The following is a 19004-nucleotide window of genomic DNA, read 5'->3' on the forward strand; positions in this document are numbered from 1 at the left end:
CTGCCCCCAAAACAACAGATTTCACAACATATACTCCAAGGCAGAGTACAAAGTAAATGGCAGGACACTTGGTAGTGCGGAGGAGCAGAGGGATCTCGGGGTACATGTCCACAGATCCCTGAAAGTTGCCTCACAGGTAGATAGGGTAGTTTATGGGGTTTATAAGAAAGCTTGTGGGGTGTTAGCTTTTATAAATCGAGGGATAGATTTTAAGAGTTGCGAGGTAATGATGCAGCTCTATAAAACTCTAGTTAGGCCACACTTGGAGTACTGTGTCCAGTTCTGGTTGTCTCAGCATAGGAAGGATGTGGAAGCACTGGAAAGAGTACAGAGGAGATCTACCAGGATGCTGCCTGTTTAGAGTGTTTGCATTATGATCAGAGATTAAGAGAGCTAGGCCTTTATTCTTTGGAGAGAAGGAGGATGAGAGGAGATATGATAGAGGTATACAAGATATTAATAGATAGAGTGGACAGCCAGCACCTCTTCCCAAAGGGCACCATAGCTCAATATATGGCTTTAAGGTAAGGGGTGGGAAGTTCAAGGGGGATATTAGAATAAGGTTTTTTCTCAGAGAGTGGCTGGTGCATGCAATGCACTGCCTGAGTCAGTGGTGGAGGCAGATACACTAGTGAAATTTAACTACTAGACAGGTATATGGAGGAATTTAAGGAGGGGGGGTTATATGGGAGGCAGGATTTAAGGGTTGGCACAACATTGTGGGCCAAAGGGCCTGTAATGTGCTGTACTATTCTATGTTTTACATGTCAGTGATAATAAACCTGATTCTGAATGATGGGATTATCATTGCCACCAGAATTCTAGGCAGTGACCTGGATGATGAACATGGCCTGATGGTGTTGATGATCACATGGCAGTTGGAATTTGGGTGAGAGAAATGCTTTCTATCTGCGGCAATCTCCAAGTTGACTGCATGTAGTCAAAGACACTTGCACCCAAAAATCCTCATGATGCTGTCTACCTTCTTCACTTGATCCTCTTAGGAAAGAGGGACTGAATTGTACTCATTCCTCTTAAAGTACAGAATGTCCTTTATACAGCTGGATGAAAAATTGAACAATAAAACAATTGCCTTTGCTTCAGCTTCAGTGTCCTTACACACAAGATTCATGGACATGCTGGCCTCAGCGAAGTAGCCATCAGCCTGTTCCAAGGTTGCAGCTGTGAATCCTGCTTCTGACAAATTTCAATAACAAATTCCCCAATAAAGCATATACATTACTGCTTCTTGCTGAGGCTTACTTAAGGAATGTTTTCTGAAGAACCTGCATGTATCTGAACTCCTGCTAAGAACTGCTTCTCCTTTTCCCTTTGCTGGTAATGCTTCTTTCTGTGCCTCATTCTGAAATCCAGCATGTGCCTCAAAGGGAATGGATATTCATGCACATGTACCGGGGAGAAGTTAGTCTGTGCAAAAGATTGATGTCAAGTCAAGGACCTTAAGTATCTGTGCACTCTACTTACTTGAGACTAAAGCATCTGTAAGCAAGCCAAAAATACCTGTTGTATGCTCTAATTACTGAACAGCCATTGCAGAGAGCAGAAAGCAGTAAATCAACAATTTCATTAAATGTAGAAATTGCAAGGAAGATTGGAAGATTTCCTCTTCTTGCTAATAAACTTACATTTAGCTAATCAAGTTTATAGTAGGTGTTAGCTGGAGCTTAAAACTCCAAATCAGCATGCCTTTAGCTAACTCAGTATGATATCATGATCCACACACTCTTTACAAGTCTATTAGGCATTCTATTGCACATGCCAATGACTTCCCAAAAAGTAATGCAAAGATTTTGATTAATTTGGCAACCTTATTACTGAAGCAATATATTGTGCCTTCTGCAATTTACTCAAAATCTGAGGGGAAAAAAATACATGTTCTTAAAATGCAAGTGTTATAGTTTAATCCAGGGGTTTCCACCACAGACCCCCTGCTTAATGACATTGGTCCATGGGGAAAAAAAAAGGTTGGGAACCCTTGGTTTAATCAGAATTTTCTACCACGAAAGAAATTTCTGGATCAGGTGGAACTCAAACATAATCAACTAAGGTGAAGTAGTTTCAGTGGTGGTTAAAACAAAGACATGTATCACCAGAGAAGCTATCACATAAATTCTGTGATCCATCACTTTGCACATTTTGAAGTTATGTTTATCTTTTACATTAAAGGGACAGTGCAGATTTTGTTCTAATACATACCTCCATTCCTCAATGAAATCAGTGGGGTCATTATTCCAAAGTGCAGCTGCCATGGGCTTCCCATCAGCACCGTGGAAGTCATTACTACTACTGCGATCAAAGATCCCACAGAGCCCCCTAGTGTTGTTGAAATCAACACTGGGAGCCCGTACTGTTATGCTCATTCCCCAGTCACTTACGTCTGCACGGACAAATGCCCCTGATGGAAACATGATCTGCGGAAACAGAAACCAGAAAAAGCCTAAGTCCATAACAACATGTAATCCACTGCTTTAAATACATCATGTTACTTGCTTTAAATTAAAATTCAAAATACCAAGTAAATATAGAAGAATAAAAGACTTCACAATTTGAAAACCCAAATGAATTTCCATATGTAGATCTGCGGTCTTCCACTCACTTTGCTATCAATGGGGATTCAGAGCAAGAAATCTAATTTTTAATTTTCACATTACTTTTGCTCAATCAACTTTGTCTCTGATAATGCCAGAGCTGCAGCATTGAATGCAAATTTCATTGGAACAGTAATGACCAGTAATGGTGGTAATTTTTGTTATTCACTTATCTATGGTTTAAATCCCAAGAACACCTGCTTCACTACGTGTACGTCAATATTTTGAACAGCTTGAGCAAAAAGAGTCCATGATAAGTAAGACTAGTACATATCTTGAAATATCTTACAGCTAAAAACACTGATTTAAAATTCTTTGCCTTGTGGACACTGCATATACATGAGGATACTTGTCTCAGTTTGTGAATACATTATCCACTTTCTGACGGCAGTTAACAACACAAAAAAAAATCATATTATAGCTTCCCTTTAAACTAAGTACCACATTTATTTTTCTGGTCCACAAATGTATTTGTTACAATGGAACATAACCTTCCGTCTTATCAGACAAACACCCTATCCTCGCTATATGCATCTTTGGACAATGCGGATTCACAGCTATGCGGGGAACCTACTTCGACCAACGTCTCCTTATATGCGTCGAAAACTCACAGTTATGTGAGGAGCCCTGCTTTCCCGTCAATACAAGTCAGGTGCGTACGCCTCACAATCTCTCTACCGCCAGTCTTGCGTTGGTTTTGGCAAGGTGTGGATGTGCGATCTTGTGCTCTTAAACTTCTGTTGGTTTTACCTACTGTGCAGTAATTTTGTGCTTGAAATATTTAACTATACCTTCTAAGTGTCCGATGTCATGTCCTGGGCCAGCAGCCGAGTGGCAGAGAACCACTTGGAAAAAATTTGGGAATTATAAACAGCGCGGCATCAGGTGAAGGTAACACAGCTCTGGGACACTACTGCTAGGAACAGAATCTTGCCTTTCAAGTTCTTTTGTTGCTTGACAATGTGCCAGCCCATCCTAAACATTTGGACAGCATTCATCCTAACGTAACAGTGTGTTTCCAGCCACCTAACACAACATCGCTGATACAAACACTACAACCAAGATGTGATCCACATTCAAGGCATATTTTTTTTTACAGTGAACTATCTCTCAGAGGCTGCAAGCAAAAGATGATTTTGAAAATCCTGGAAGGTTACCAACGGTGAGGGAATGGTGGAAGTCGGAACACTTAGCACAAATGGCGATGGACATGGACCCAAGTTTAGAATGGATTCAGCATTTCAGTCATTCCCTGCCGTCAACCCTTCTTCCCTACAAGCAAATTTATGCTGAAAAACAAAATGCTGCCGAACAAACAACCCTCAGCACTTTCTTCAAACCGATGTCATCTCCTGCTGCAGGCAGCTCTAAGAGTTCTGTGAGTCTTCCTTCAGCCCTTGCTGTGCTTGGTATGATCCCGACAGCACAATAAACCACTCATCTCCCAAAGCGAACACACCTGCCACTGTTAGTGAGTACTGTACACCCTACTATGTTAACTTTCTATGAGTTCTTACGTTGAATATTCTCTTAAATTGATTAAATATAATATGAATGTTGCCTTGTGGTACTGCTGTTGTGTCATATTTAAATGAAAAGGTGAATAAATTACTGCTAAAGCATATTTAGGAAGCCCTCTGGAATGCATCCCTATTTTCTCCATTTAAATAATTATTCACATTATGCGTTGTCCACGAGGAACATATCTCCTGCATATAAAGTGAATAAGTTGTACTGTATGTAAAGACAACACTGATTTATATGTTATGATTTAAAATACAAATTAGCTCACTCTAATCATTATAAAGCAATGTCATGATGGGCAGTTAGCAATGATTTCAGGAAGAACCCACCGTGATTTTCTTCCCATGGTGCGCATCCATTATTTTGACATGGTGTGATTCTGACCCACTGCTTTTGACTGACAGATGAGGCCTGGTCTCCTGAAAGTGCCCATTGCACATGTCAAATGCAATGATATCAGCGCCTTCTCTAGCAACGACTCCACAGTTACACGACACAGCATAATGGCGACTGCCACAGTCCCATTGACGTATGTGAACTTCAAATTCTCGCAAGAGGCTCTTATACATCACAAAAGTCCCAGTTTTATGGTTGTCATATCGTCTGCAATAAAATAATATCAACTTGTTAGTTTGCTGGAAGATCTCGGGTATAAATAACATTTAACAGATGGATGTGAGTAAGAAGTTGCTCTAATAAAGTCCTGCTAGAGTCTATCAACATTTCCTATAATATAAAAATAAATATAAAATCAGAAATACTCAAAATATTGGCAAGACAAATTACTAAAGCTGGAAAGAAAGTATGTGGAATCACATGCTTTATATATGCAATGGACAGCAAAATTAAATGCAAGAAATTCATGAAAATTCAGAACAAATGGTTGAAAAAGGAAGCACAATGGATACTAAATGAAATACCCAAGTTTAGAGGAACCATCTGAAGGTGCTGATTCACCATAACCTGATTCAATCAGGATTGTGTGGCATGAACTGTCCCTCAGAAAGTCATGTTGACAATACCTAATCAGATTACACTACTCAAAATGTTCATAAACCCTTCTCTAAGAATCCTGTCCAATAGTTTGTCCATCACTGACATATAGAAGACCAGTGAGTCTTAATTCTCAGGATTTATCCCTACAATCTTTTTTGAACAATGAAGTAATACTTGCCACTTTTCAATTTGAGACTCAGCCTGGAAAGGTTCCCGACAATGTGGAAAACATCTTGTGTGGTCTAGTACCCAAGAAGGGTCAATCGAAAGTCTTGAATGACTACCACCTAGTGGCCCTGACCTCACACATCACGAAGGCCCTAGAGAGGCTGGTCCTGGCTCACCTCCAACCTCTGGTCAGATCAGCCCTCGACCCCCTGCAGTTTACCTATGAGGAGAACATTGGAGTCGATGATGCTGTTATCCACCTGCTGAACCGAGCCTACTCCCATTTGGATAAGCAGGGCAGCACTGGGAGGATCGTGTTTTTTTGATTTCTCAAGTGCCTTCAATACCATACAACCCTCATAGCTGAGGGTTGGCATTTCCATTTTATTGTGGCAGACTACAGTTTTTTGTTGCTTCAGAGCTGTGTGTCAGACATGGCTATGAGCAGCACTGGGGCCTCAGAGAGGACTGTATTGGCTCTCGTCTTGTTTACCCTGTATACCTGTCTTTAGATAGGACAATGAGTCATGTCATCTGCAGAAATTCTCTGATGACTCAGCAACAGTTGGGTGTATAAAGGGAGGATGGAAAGATGGGAGGATGAACACAGGGCCCTGGTGGAGGACTTTGTCAAATGGTGCAAGCTGAATCATCTGCAGCTCAACATCAATAAAACAAAGGAGATGGCGATGAAGTTCAGGAAGACTGAGCCTGCACTGCTCCCTCTCACTATTGATAGTGAGGATGTGGATGTGGTGAGGACCTACAAGTACCTGCGGGTACACCTGGATGACAGATTTGAGTGAAACACCAACAGAGAAGTTGTGTACAAGAAGGGCCAGAGTGGCCTCTACTTCCTGAGGAGACTGAGGTCCTTTGGAGTATGCAAACCTCTCCTCCACATGTTCAACCAGCTTGTTGTCACCAGTACAATTTCCTATGCAGCGGTCTGCTGGGGCGATGGCATCAACAAGGGTGATGCCACCAGGCTCAATAAACTGATTAGAGAGGCTGGCTCTGATAGGAGTCAAACTGGACACACAGGAAGCTGTGGTAGAACAAAGGACCCTAAGGGTCTCAGCCCGAAATGTTGACAGCGCTTCTCCCTATAGATGCTGCCTAGCCTGCTGTGTTCTACCAGCATTTTGTGTGTGTTGTTGTTTGAATTTCCAGCATCTGCAGATTTCCTCGTGTTGACCCTACAGAAAATCCTGGCAATTCTGGACAATGTTTCTCACCCTCAGCATGCCACCTTAGCTGAACAGAGAAGCACCTTCAGTTACAGACTAAAACAACAGAGCAGCTCCAAAGAGCGTGATACGAGACCATTCTTACCCTTGGTCATTAGGCTCCATAATGAGTCAACCTATAGCCAGGGAAGTGACGAATCCCTCCTGTTTGACAGTTTGAGGTAACTTATTTTTTATTCTTTCTTGCTTCTAATATTTGTATATCTGTACACTTGTAATGCCACTGTGACTCTGTAATTTCTTTTTGGGATCAATAAAATATCTATCTATCAATCTTCTGGAACTGCTCCTGCAAACCAGCAAAACAATCTTGAAGCAATGAAAGTAAAACTAGCAGTTTAACAAAATAAACAGTCTTAGCACTTTAAATGTACTTAAGCTTTCCTCAATGTAATTAAGCCAACTTAAGCTGACTAATTGATTTTAAGTGTAATTAAGTGATGTTTAAGTGAATTTAAGCAGTCAATTGAAAAGATATCACTTCCAGCTGTCTCTTGCTAGAATCTAACAGAACTTCCAAAGACAAACGCATGAATATATATATATATAAAGATTCTACCACACCCCCATCCATATGACTAACTACCATAATAAATATAATAAATGCACAACACAAAATAAAATGCGGATTGAAAATAGATTCATGACTCCTGCATGCGCCATACAAGTACTCCCTAAACAACCTCCACATTTCCATTACACATTTCGCTGAATACATCTGTTCCCAATTCATGCTCCCAAGTTCTTACTTAATAGCATTATGATTGGCCCTCTCCCAATTAAATACTTGCCCATACTGTCTGCTCCTATCCCTGTCCAAGGCTATGGGTAAGTTCTGGGAGTTGTAATCTCTGTCTCCAATATTCTCATTCACCAAGATATCAGGCACATGACCAGCTTCACTGTCTTGTACCAGATCCAGTATGGCCTCTCATTCAATTAGCTGCATATTGTATCAGGAATCCATTCTGGATGCACCTAACAAATTCTGCCCCACCGATACCTTTTCAGTCAAGGTTGTCATAGCCGGGGGTGGTAGTGTGGATAAGCTCCCATTAGTGCTCTAAATGGTGTGCGACCTCTGACAACCAAGTCCAACTCTTAGCCTTCACATGTGGCTTAGCTACTGGGCCTGGTGGGACTGTTTCTACTGCCAAGGGAACAGGCAAAGGCAGAGCACTGGCACCTCAAAACCAGTTGCTTCGGGCAGGTGGAGCTCATCAAGCTTAGATGGCAACCCACCTAGGAGAAGGAAGTCTCCACTGCCTTTAGCCATACCCACCCATGGGACAGGCTTTGGGAGTAAACCCCAAGGAAGAAATCCGGAGCCAGGCTCCCTAAGGCAGTTTGATGTTGTTTACAACTTTACTCTGACAACCTCTGCAACGACACTGGTGCCAAGGTGCATCAGTGTTTGCCCTTCCCTTGGACTACATCAGTGACATGAGAGGGGGAGCCCGCTGCACGGGCAACAGCTGGTTCTTCAAATCTTCCCGTCCAGGCTTGTGCCCTGGAGAGGATACAGTCCACCAGAGGGCAAACCCATGATCCTTTGGGATCAACGGCTGCCATTATACCTTTTTCATTAATACCAATGAATGTTAGGGAAATTTAAATCATCCATGACAACAACTCTGTTATTTTTGCAATTTTCAAAATCTGCCTCCCAATCTTCTCCCTAATGCTTCTGTCGCTATTGGTGGAGGGGGGGGGGGGGGGAACTTGTACAACACCGCCGATAGAATGATCACTTCCTTCCTGTTTCAGACTTCCACCCATACTGACTCAGCAAATGACCTCACCATGATGTCTTCCCTTTCCATCCCTGATTCACAATGCCACTCCCCATCTCTTTATCACCACTCACCCATAGCTCTTATCTATCAACAACTCATTCTCCTGAATAATCCAGCTCCAGTTCCCTAACACGGTCTGTAAGGAGTTGCAACGACATGCACCTCACACAGATATAGCAGTCAGAAAGACTGAAGCTCTTGCAGGTCTTCAGCATCTTGAATGAAGAGCACATCACAGACCTGGGATACATTATTGCTACTCTGATTAGGCACTAATAAATAAAGAGAGAGAAATTTAACAGGAATCTTACTCTCACCTCCGCTTCTCCTTGTCAAAGCCTCTTGAGCCAAAGCCCTACCTCCCCACACTAACCCCATTCAATTCCAACAATGGCCGTTCCCACAATGGTCATTCAGCTTAAACCTACTTTTTATTGGCCCTTGCCATATGCCTAGTAACTCAAATGATCATATGCTCCGAGACAGTACCAACAGGTCCCTCTTGATTTTTAACATCTGGCACATAATCTCCAGAAGTATCTGTTACATGATCTCAGGCTCTGCAAAAATTCCCAAAGTGACTCACTCAGTTGAAGTTGTTGGCAGAGCCTCCTTATCTAAATTCACAGAGATATCAAATGCTTTAATATTTAACTGGATAAATACCAGCACACAAGCACAGAAAGTCATTTGGTGATTGCTACACTTATTTATATTTCCAGCAATTGTGGTTGTGAAAAGAAACAATACAGTTCAAAGTTCAAATGTATTATCTAAGTATGTATGTCATATACAACCTTGAGATTCATCTTCTCGCAGGCAAACAAAGAAACACTGTAGAATTCACTAAAAAAAACACAAAACAAGACAGCCGCATATCGAGTTTACAATAGAGGATAATTGTGCAAATAGTTAAAAGAAAACAAAAACACAGAGCTGCAGAAGCCCCAGAAATGAGTGTAAGACTGCGGAGCCCGTTCAGTGCTGAGGTGAGTGAAGCCTGTCCCGGAACCCGAAGGCTGCAGGGTGATAACTGCCCCCAAATCTGCCGATATATGACCCAAGATCCCTGCACCTCCCACCCGTCAGAAGTACTGAGAAGAGAGTGAGATCAGCTAAATGCAAGCAGATGGCCCCAAACACTTGTTCGCATCCCACTCACACCTTCGACAATTTAAATCTTGCTTGGCACATTAATCGGCGCAGAGCAATGGAGCCAACCACAGGTTCATCTTCCGCTATCGGGTCTTAGTGCAGCATCTGCCCCTAGCAACGGCCGCCCTAGCTGTACCTGCGCTCTTCAGCCGAGTTCGCCATATCTCCCAGGAGATCACAAGAGTGTCAGGTTGGTTAGTCAGTCCAAAAGTATATCCCTAAAAGGGAAACGACAGGCTGCAGCTAATATTTCAGAGTTCAGAAATATTATCAACTAGAGTATTTAGTCGTTTTGAGAGCTGGCTGCAGAACATCACCACTGGTTTCCAGCACCATCTTGCAAATTCTAAGCCGGTGTAATATTGTGAAATGCCTTCGTGATACACTAAGACAGTTATTGCACTGTTAATCTGTGGTTTCTAGTTTTACAGCATAAACATTTCATGCCAATAGCCACCACAGTCATCTGTGGCAATGAATTCTACAGGTTTCTCTGGCTTAAGGAATTCTTCCTCATCTCATCTATTCTGATGCTGTGCCCTCTGGTCCTCGATTCCCTCATTAGAGGAAACATTCTTGCCATATGCATTCTGTCTAGGTGTTTCAACATTCAATGGGTATGAATGAGCCAACCCCCTTCATTCTTCTAAACTTCAGAAAATAGAGGCCCAAATCCATCAAACACTCCTCATACATTAACCCTTTCATTCCTTTCTCACTCAATGGAAGTTCTGTGCCATCAGTATCCTGCACTACCTAATCATGACCTCACAATTATCAACCTCAATGTCCTGATTAATGAAGTCTCCTTCACCGACCCTTTCTACCTGTGACTCCACTTTTAGCAAACCACATACTTGAACTTCAAGTTACCTCTGTTCTACAACACTCCGCGGGCCTCTACCATTCACTGAAAAAGTCCCATTTTGATTTAACTTCTCAAAATGTCATACCTCACACTTATTGGAATCCTGTGAACCATTTAGTTTGTGAAAGCTTCAAATAAATCTTGACAAACAACTCAGAAGAAAATGCTCCTGCAATCCAGGATACACTATGAATTCCATGCAGTGTAATTCCATGCAATTCTGACCAACTATTCAATTAACAATATGCCTATTTCCAGACTTTGATGTTAAATGCCAAAAGCAGCAACTCTTATCACAGCAGTTTTGAACATCTGCTGAAATTTCAAAACAGCTGCAACAAATAACATTATCTTAATGCAAATCAAAACAACTATGTCATTTTGTTACAATTTAGGCCCAATTACATCATAATGGCACAGAGATAATGAAAGCAATCTTTTAGTGAAAGGGGAAAGAAAGCCATTGCTGAGAAAACAGGCATGTTATTTTGGGTTTAGAGTCAAAACTCATGCAACACACACAAAATACTGGAGGGACTCGGCAGGCCAGGCAGCGTCTATGGAAATGAATAAACAGTTGATGTTTCGGGCTGAGACCCTTCAGCAGGACTAGAGAAAGAAAGGTGAGAAGTCAGAGTTAGAAGCTGGGGGTTTGGGAGGGGAAGGAGAAACACGGAGATAGGTGAAATCCGGGGTTGGGGGGTGGGGTGGGGTGGGGTGAAGTAAAGAGATGGGAAGTTAATTGGTGAAAGAGATACAGGGCTGAAGAAGGGGGAATCTACTTCCAATAATGCCCCCTGGAAATTGACTCAGTGGAAATTATGCACTGGAATTGACACAGTGAGATTGCAAGTTTAGATTTACACAAGCTGCAGCTGGAAGATAGCAATACAATACTGCAAACTCCAAATGGTCCAGACCAGATAGTAAAACTTATTTACAACCTTGTTTATGAAAAACACAATTAGATCTGGCATATAACAAGATGGCACAGTAACATGGATCTCAAGTGTTTGGGAACTGGAAGGAAGGGAGAATCTTGAGAAAATTATGAAAACTATGGATATGGTACAGAGCAAATTGTTGGGCACATTTGCTGACAAACCGCAAGGTCCTATTAGGCTTCACCAAAGGGTTTTAAGAAAAACTGGTGAGATAGTTCGCACTTGGAAATTTCTTGAGATTTCTTGGATATGGGGAAAGCTTTATTTGATTGGAAAATTGCAAATGAGATTCCTTTATTCAAAACGTGATGGACACCGAAAGCAGAAATTGCTGGGCAAGTCGCATCTGTTATTAAATAAAAAATAATAACATCTGTTATTAAAGTTCTAAAAGCTGAAGTTATAACAGTCGAGCACCTTGAAACATTCACAGTAATCAGGCAAAGCCAGCATAGGCTTGGGAAGGAAAAATCTTTCTGATCACTTTGCTGGAGGTGTTTGAAGAAGTAATGGATAAAGGGGAACTTATACTTAGTTTTCCAGAAGGCCTTTGATATTGTACCACATCAAAGGTGATTGTGATAAAGAAAAGCGTATGTTCTAGAAAGTAACCTACTAGCCTGGAAAGAAGATCAGATAACTAATAGGAATCCAAGGTGTAATGAGTGGCATGTTGAGGTCTCACCTTCTCACAAGTTATTGGGTGAAGGTGCCAACGATACGGTTACTAATATGACAAAGCAACACACACAAAATGCTGGAGAAACTCAGCAGGCCAGGCAGCATCTATCGAAAAAGTAGTCAAAATTTAGTCCAAGACCTTCCGAAGGGTCTCAGCCCGAAACATCGACTGTACTCATTTCCATTGATGCTGCCTCGCCTGCTGAGTTCCTCCAGCATTTTGTGTGGGTTGCTCGGATTTCCAGCATCTGTAGATTTTCGCTGGTTTGTGATTGGCCAAAACTCATATTGAACATAAGTTCCCTTGTCCATTCATCCCCCCCATCCCTCCCCACCGACCTCCCTCTGGGCACTCATCCCTGCAAACGGAAGAAGTGCTACACCTGCCCCCACACTTCTTCCCTCACCACCATCCTAGGCCCCAGACAGTCCTTTCAGGTGAGGCACCTCTTCACCTGCGAGTCAACTGGGGTGATATACTGTATTCGGTGCTCCCGATGTGGCCATTTATACATTGGGGAGACCCGCCGCAGACTGGGAGACCGTTTCACCGAACACAGGCGCTCAGTCCTCCAGCAGTGGCGGGATCTCCCTGCTGTGGCCACACACTTTAATTCCACATACCACTCCCACTCCAATATGTCTGTCCATGGCCTCCTGTACTGTCAAGATGAGGCCACACACAGGTCGATGGAGCAATACCTTACCTCCCGCCTGGGTAGCCTCCTACCTGCCGGCATGAACATTCAACTCACAGACCTCCGTTGATACCCCTGCCCCCCCTTACCCCCATCCCTATCTATTATTTTAGTCTGGTTCTCTTTCTCTCTCTTTTTCCCCCCTCACTATAATCTCTCCCCAGCCCTACCTTTCTTTCTCTTTTATTTCCCATAATTCTCCACCTTCCCCCTAGCCCATTTCCCTCCAGCCTATCACTTCCCAGCTCTCTACTTCATCCCTCCCCCCACTTCTTATCCCTCCCTGACCATCCCATGTTACTTCACTCCTGATGAAGGGTTTCGGCCCGAAATGTCATCATTACCTCCTCCCATAGATGCTGTCTGGCCTGCTGAGTTCTGCCAGCATTTTGTGTTTTTATAAGATTTTTCTCTGTTTCTTTTGTTTTCCTACTGCCTGAAAGTCTTGCAGAACAGGTTCTACTTTTGGAGAGACAGGACAAAGCAGATACGTGAAGATGTGTTTTTATCCATGTGTGCGTGTTTAAATCAGGAGAAGAAACTAGAATATAGAAAATAGAATTTAGGTAACAAATGTCTCTTCACAACCTCATAAAACAAAGAAATAAGGACAATGCTATATTTATAAACTAACTCAATATATCCAACTTTGATTTTCAATCTACAGGAAGTATTGTGATAAATTCACAGAAGTTGAATACAACCTTTTCTGTGAATCCTTAAATTTAAAGGTACTAGTTACCTTCCTGCCTTTAAAACACCCACAAACATCTATTTGCCACTTGGATGAGTCCAGGTACCATGGGGCAATTGGCTTCAGTGTACTTCAGGTGAGAATATAAAGGGTAAAAGGTCACCCTCAGTTGTTTTTTACAAAGCAGACTATATTGGGGTGCCAATGTCTAGGCCTGTTTAAAGTACACTGACTCAATGGGGCAGGAATTCACAAGTAGTGGAATACTACAAGCAGCCACCAAGTTGAATACAAATGATCATGGGTGAACTTCTCTTACTAAAATTACTTTCCAAATAACAATGTATGATCTAATTGGAATTTATTTCATCCAAGAGAGATAAAGGTCCGTTGACTCACCTACTCCTGCTTTGCTGAATCTCACGTTCCAGCATCCACTGATATACAATACTGTTTGATGATAAAGCTATCATTTGTGCAATGTTTATGCACTTGATCACAACGAATAACTAAGTAGAACCAAAAGGCGAGTACAGTAATAAAACAGTTTGATGACATGCAGATCTATGCACGTTTTGAAAAGTAATTATCTTGGAAACAGCCAATGCCAGGAGATGTGCTGGCCAGATTGGACTGTGTATATGTATTCACACTTCCTTTTCTTAGCTCATCGTCCCCATAAATAAGATAATACACTATGTGAGTTGTCAACTTAGAAAAGAAAATCATTCGGCACACACTCAGCACATTGCAAACCTACAACTCTACCCTAAAGTCAGCAACACTGCTGTATTCCTGTCTCAAATTGTGTTTGAAATTTAGCACTCCCTTTCACACTGCAAGGTGCCACACTGAGTAATAGCAGCACCATCGTCTATAATTGGGAAAGTCACTGTAACCTTCAGTCTTTTTTTTTTAAAAAGGATCACACAATCTCTTGACAGCGATAAAGGATGTGGAAGATTAGTTTGCACAATGAGCTTGTAAAGTTTCCTTGCTTCATTTAGATCTCAGTTCTTTTTGGGCCTACCAAGCTGAAAATCATCCCTCTCAACTAACAAAATGCTGAACTTTTGTTCTTTCCATACATGAAAACAAAAAATGCTGGTACAGAGAAGAGTGGTAAACTCTAACAACAACTGTCTGTCTGACCTGACCTGGAGATTCTGCTTTTCTAGCCTACTCAAGACCTAACAATGTCTACTTGCCAGACTTGCTTGTCCAACATTTGGCACTGGATGAGCTGCACTGTTATCCAACCAAGTAGGAAAATGAGTGACAACATCTTTCTGATTTCTATCATTGCCATGTCTGCACACTGGGAAAGTGAACCGTGAGAAGGACAAAGGAAGACTTAACGGGATTTGGAGAGATCAAGCAAAGGAATAAGAAGCCGGTAGATGGCGTTTTATGTGGGGAAATAAAATTATGTACTTTGGTCATCATCAGCATTATATGCCATGTTGTATGATACAGACGATCATAGTCTCATGATCATCACTGTTCTTGGCAAAATTTTTCTACAGAAGTGATTTGCTCCTGACTTCTTTCAGGCAATGTCTTTATTGACCCCAGCCAGTATCAATACTCTTCAGAGCTGTCTGCCTGGCCCGAGTGGTCACATAACCCGGACTTGTGATGTGCACCAGCTGCTCATAAGACCACCCACCACCTGCTTCAGGTGACCCTGATCAAGCCGGGGGTGTGTGGCTAAACATGTGCTACAACTTCCCAAAGGTTACCTGCAGGCAAGTAGCTTTAGGAGGCCGAATAAAAAAAGTATTTTTTTGAAACAGTAGAGCACCAAGAAATGTTCATGAGCATACAAGTCCTGATGTGCTGGTTGTGTGATCCAGAAATCAACTTTTATTACAGCAGGCAAGTGGAAAGTCAAATGGCATGTTGGGTTTTTATGCAATAGGGTTGAACTGCAATAGTAAATAAGACATAATGCACTTGTATTGAGTTTTACTGTGACCACAGTTTCTGCCCTTCGATCCAAGGAGGATCCAATTGACTTTGAGTCAGTGCAGTACTGGTGTGTTTGACTGCTTCTTGAGCTGACAATTCTGTGAGAAGACATTAAGTAAGATCAGCCTATCTTTACTGGAACTTAGCAGAATGTGAGACATTGCATCTCAAACATCTTGGACAATGAAAGGAACTGACAGAAAAAAATATTATAGCCTGTGTCTTCGAGTTGGAGAATCTAAAGTAGATAGATGAATCTCTGTGCAATGTATGAGCCATTACGGGTATGTTGAGAAGATAAAGAGAATCTGCTACCTCACAGGTCTCTGGATGCTTACTTACTGTGCATTTTCAAGACTGAGACCAATCTTAATGAACAAAGACTAAGGTGATCAGGCAGTGGTACGAAGTGGAGGTAAAGGATCAGCTGATCTTATTGCAATGTAATACATTCTCAAAGAATTATCTGGTATTTCCCTACTTCTGTTTTGTTTTTTGGCATCAAGTCCGCTTCTCTCTGCAAACTTGTAAGGACTTACTTAAAAATTTAGACTAGTAGTTACATCATTGTACATGCGCACTATTGCTTGCCACCAACACAAATGTTCAGCTACCTGCTGTGCCTATGGCTTTCTGCAGACTAATGAGCATCTACTAGATGCTCAGTTATACGATATAAATAAGATGCTTCAGTTGTGCTAGCACTCATTATCTGGTTTGAATTCAGCATTCAGATCCATAAATTGCCTTTACACAGCACCATTAATTTAGAAAAATAACTTGGCTCAGGCAGATTATCAAATAAAATCAGACATTGCCTCATGGGGGTGGGGGGGGGGGATGACCTGCGTTCAAGAGTCTGTTCAAAGAGGTATGGAGCATCTTAAATAAGGAAGGAGGGGCAAGGAGGCAGAAGAGTTTGTGATGAGAATTGCTGAATCAAGTGCCAAGGCAATTGAAGACATAACTGGAATAGAAATCAAAAAAAACATTCAAACCCTGAGCTGGAGGAATGCAAATACTTCAGAAAATCGAGAGACAGAAGAGGTTATCAAAGCAGCAAGGGGATACCACATGGAGATTTGAAAGACTGTGAGAGGATTTGAAAATCAGTCTATTCATGCAGGCTGAAGACAAAATGCAAAGTCAGGAGATATTATACTATGTTTTGGATGCGCTTGGTGACCAGTGTATCACTGATCAGTGTTTGTGTGGTTCCATTTTAAACGTGTTGGGAGACAGGCAATAGAAGAGTCCTGCAGGCCTCAATCCATACAACAATTCCAGTGGGATCACCAATTACCTGTATTTCCATGGCTAACAACAATTTACAAAACTGACAACACTGTTAAAAACTGACCTTCCATCAAATGTAATAATATGGGGATCAGTGAACGAATAACAATTTCCTGTTGGAATGTCCTGTACAGTGACCTATATGAAGAAAAACAAAAAAAAGTCATTATACAAAGAAACTATTAAAATTTACACAATACTTAACTTCACCTATTATATGCACAAATGGTCTGCTAACTATACAACAACAGATCGACAATTAGGTGTAAAAGTGCACTTGGCTTAAGGTGAAACACCAGGAAATCTGCAGATGCTGGAAATTCAAACAACACACACAAGATGCTGATGGAACACAGCAGGCCAGGCAGCATCTATAAGGAGAAGCACTGTCGACGTTTCGGGCCGAGACCCTACGTCAGGACTTAAGGTGAGTACTTTTCTTACCTCCGGTTCTTCGGCCAGCATTAAAATGGAATTTTTTTTGGTTAAAGTGTAGACTGTATCAAAAATATCCTGTTTTAAATTTATGTTGACAGTAAGTGCCTTTAGAGGTTCAACGATGCTGCTTTTACTGCATTATTTCATAGCTATGTAAATTCTACACTGTGAAGTGAATTCAGATTTTGCTCCTCTGTTCCTTCACTGTTTAAGATTTCCTGATAAGCATCCTTGTGACCCACGGTGCTTAAAGTGAGAGTTCAAAATGTGGCTCTTTAAAATGTAACATGCACCAGTGAGCAAAGTCGGGTCATGAAGCTTAGCAGCAGCTGGCTACATTCAACAGAAAAAAAGTTCACTCCATTGCACTTCAAATATTTAGAACTTTAGTTTTAAACAGAAGCAATATGGAGTAAGCGTTAACTGCTGCCTGCTTTGAATTAGGAATTAATAAGAATCTTCACCAACCAGGACTTGTCCTCTTATCATTACTACCATCAGACAGAATGTACAGGAGCTCAAGGACACATACTCAAATTTTTAAGAATGGCTTATTCCCCTCCACCATCAGATATTGATCAGTTCAAGAGCCCATGAACACGTCTTCCCAATTTAGCTCTCTTTTTGCATTATTTATTTCTTTCTATAGATTTCTTACGGCAACTTACAGTAATTTTAAAATATATTGCACTGTACTGCTACCACAAAACAACACATTTCACAACAGAGGTCAGTGATAATAAACCTGATTTTGAAGCAAACACCCAGCCACCCGCCCACCACCACACCATTTGGTTAGGCACTGACTACGATCACTTTTGTTCTAACTACAGCTTCCTGAAATTCTGCTTCTGTCAATCATTTCTTGCCATTTTTGAATTGACTGCTGATCAGGTATTTGCAGAGTGCCTAATTTAAAGTCTCTCCAGACTTGTGTCACCAAAATTGAGGAAGACATATTGATCATGCTGAGCTTACGTATCCACAGGATGTCTACACTAGTTAATATCTAAGCATTACACTTTAACAATCATCATGACAGTAATATAGGGAGTGTAAATAGGTAATTTGCTTTATTTCTGTCGCATGAACTGAGATACGGTGAAAAACTTTGCTTTGCTTGCCGTCCTTACAGATGATTTCAACTCATCGGTGTACTGAAGAAGTGCAAGGGACAACAACAACAAAATGCAGAAGAAAGAGCTGTAGTTACAGAGAAAGTGTTGGGCAGACAGACTTATCACTGCGGTACAGAAGCTGTCCTCAAGGCTTCATGCTGAAGGGAAGGGAGAGAGAAAAAAGAACATCTGGATTGGATGGAGTCTTTGATCCTGTTGGCTGTTACACCAAGACAGACTAGCTTCCATCATGTGCAGAACTGCGTCCACAAATCTGCAGTTTTTGTGGTCTTGGGCACAGTATTTGTCATCACAAGCCATGATGCATCTAAATAAGATCATTTCTACGGTGTATCGATAAAAATTGGTGGTCAAACAAAACGTCAATTTTCTTTTAGCCTCTAAATAAGCTGCAGCTGAGCTTTCTTGCCCATAATTCCCATGTGGATGAACCAGGACAGAGCAGTTGTTATGTTTGCTCCTCATCACATGAAGCTGTCAATCCTATCAGCCTCAACACTATTGATATAGAGTGAAGTGTGCACACTGCTGTTTTTCCTGTTCTTCCTGAAATCAGTGACCATCTCTTTTATTTTGCTGACATTGAGGGACAGCTTGTTGACATGACACCGTGCTACTAAGCTCTTCAACTCCTTCCTGTGCTCTGACTCATCATTACTGGGGATATGGCCCACTCTGATAGTGTCATCTGCAACTGGTAGATGGAGTTAGAACAGTCATGAGGTTATAGGGAGTAGACCAGGGGGTCGATGATGCAGCTTTGTGAGGCACTAGTGT

General features: G+C 41.6%; 1 protein-coding gene across 7 annotated transcripts in view; it reads right to left on the reverse strand.

Annotated features, from left to right (window-relative positions):
* The window catches only part of LOC132394289 (von Willebrand factor D and EGF domain-containing protein-like), a 311753-nt gene that overhangs the window by 185204 nt on the left and 107545 nt on the right, over window positions 1-19004 (reverse strand). For all 7 annotated transcript variants that reach the window (XM_059970250.1, XM_059970251.1, XM_059970245.1 and 4 more), the window contains 3 exons: window positions 16715-16788; window positions 4463-4736; window positions 2218-2432 (listed from right to left, as the gene is read on the reverse strand). In XM_059970250.1, coding sequence (XP_059826233.1) covers window positions 2218-2432; window positions 4463-4736; window positions 16715-16788 — 563 coding nt within the window. The remainder of the gene's footprint in view (window positions 1-2217; window positions 2433-4462; window positions 4737-16714; window positions 16789-19004) is intronic.

Source organism: Hypanus sabinus, chromosome 5 (assembly GCF_030144855.1).
Source record: "Hypanus sabinus isolate sHypSab1 chromosome 5, sHypSab1.hap1, whole genome shotgun sequence".
Taxonomy (NCBI): Eukaryota; Metazoa; Chordata; class Chondrichthyes; order Myliobatiformes; family Dasyatidae; genus Hypanus; species Hypanus sabinus.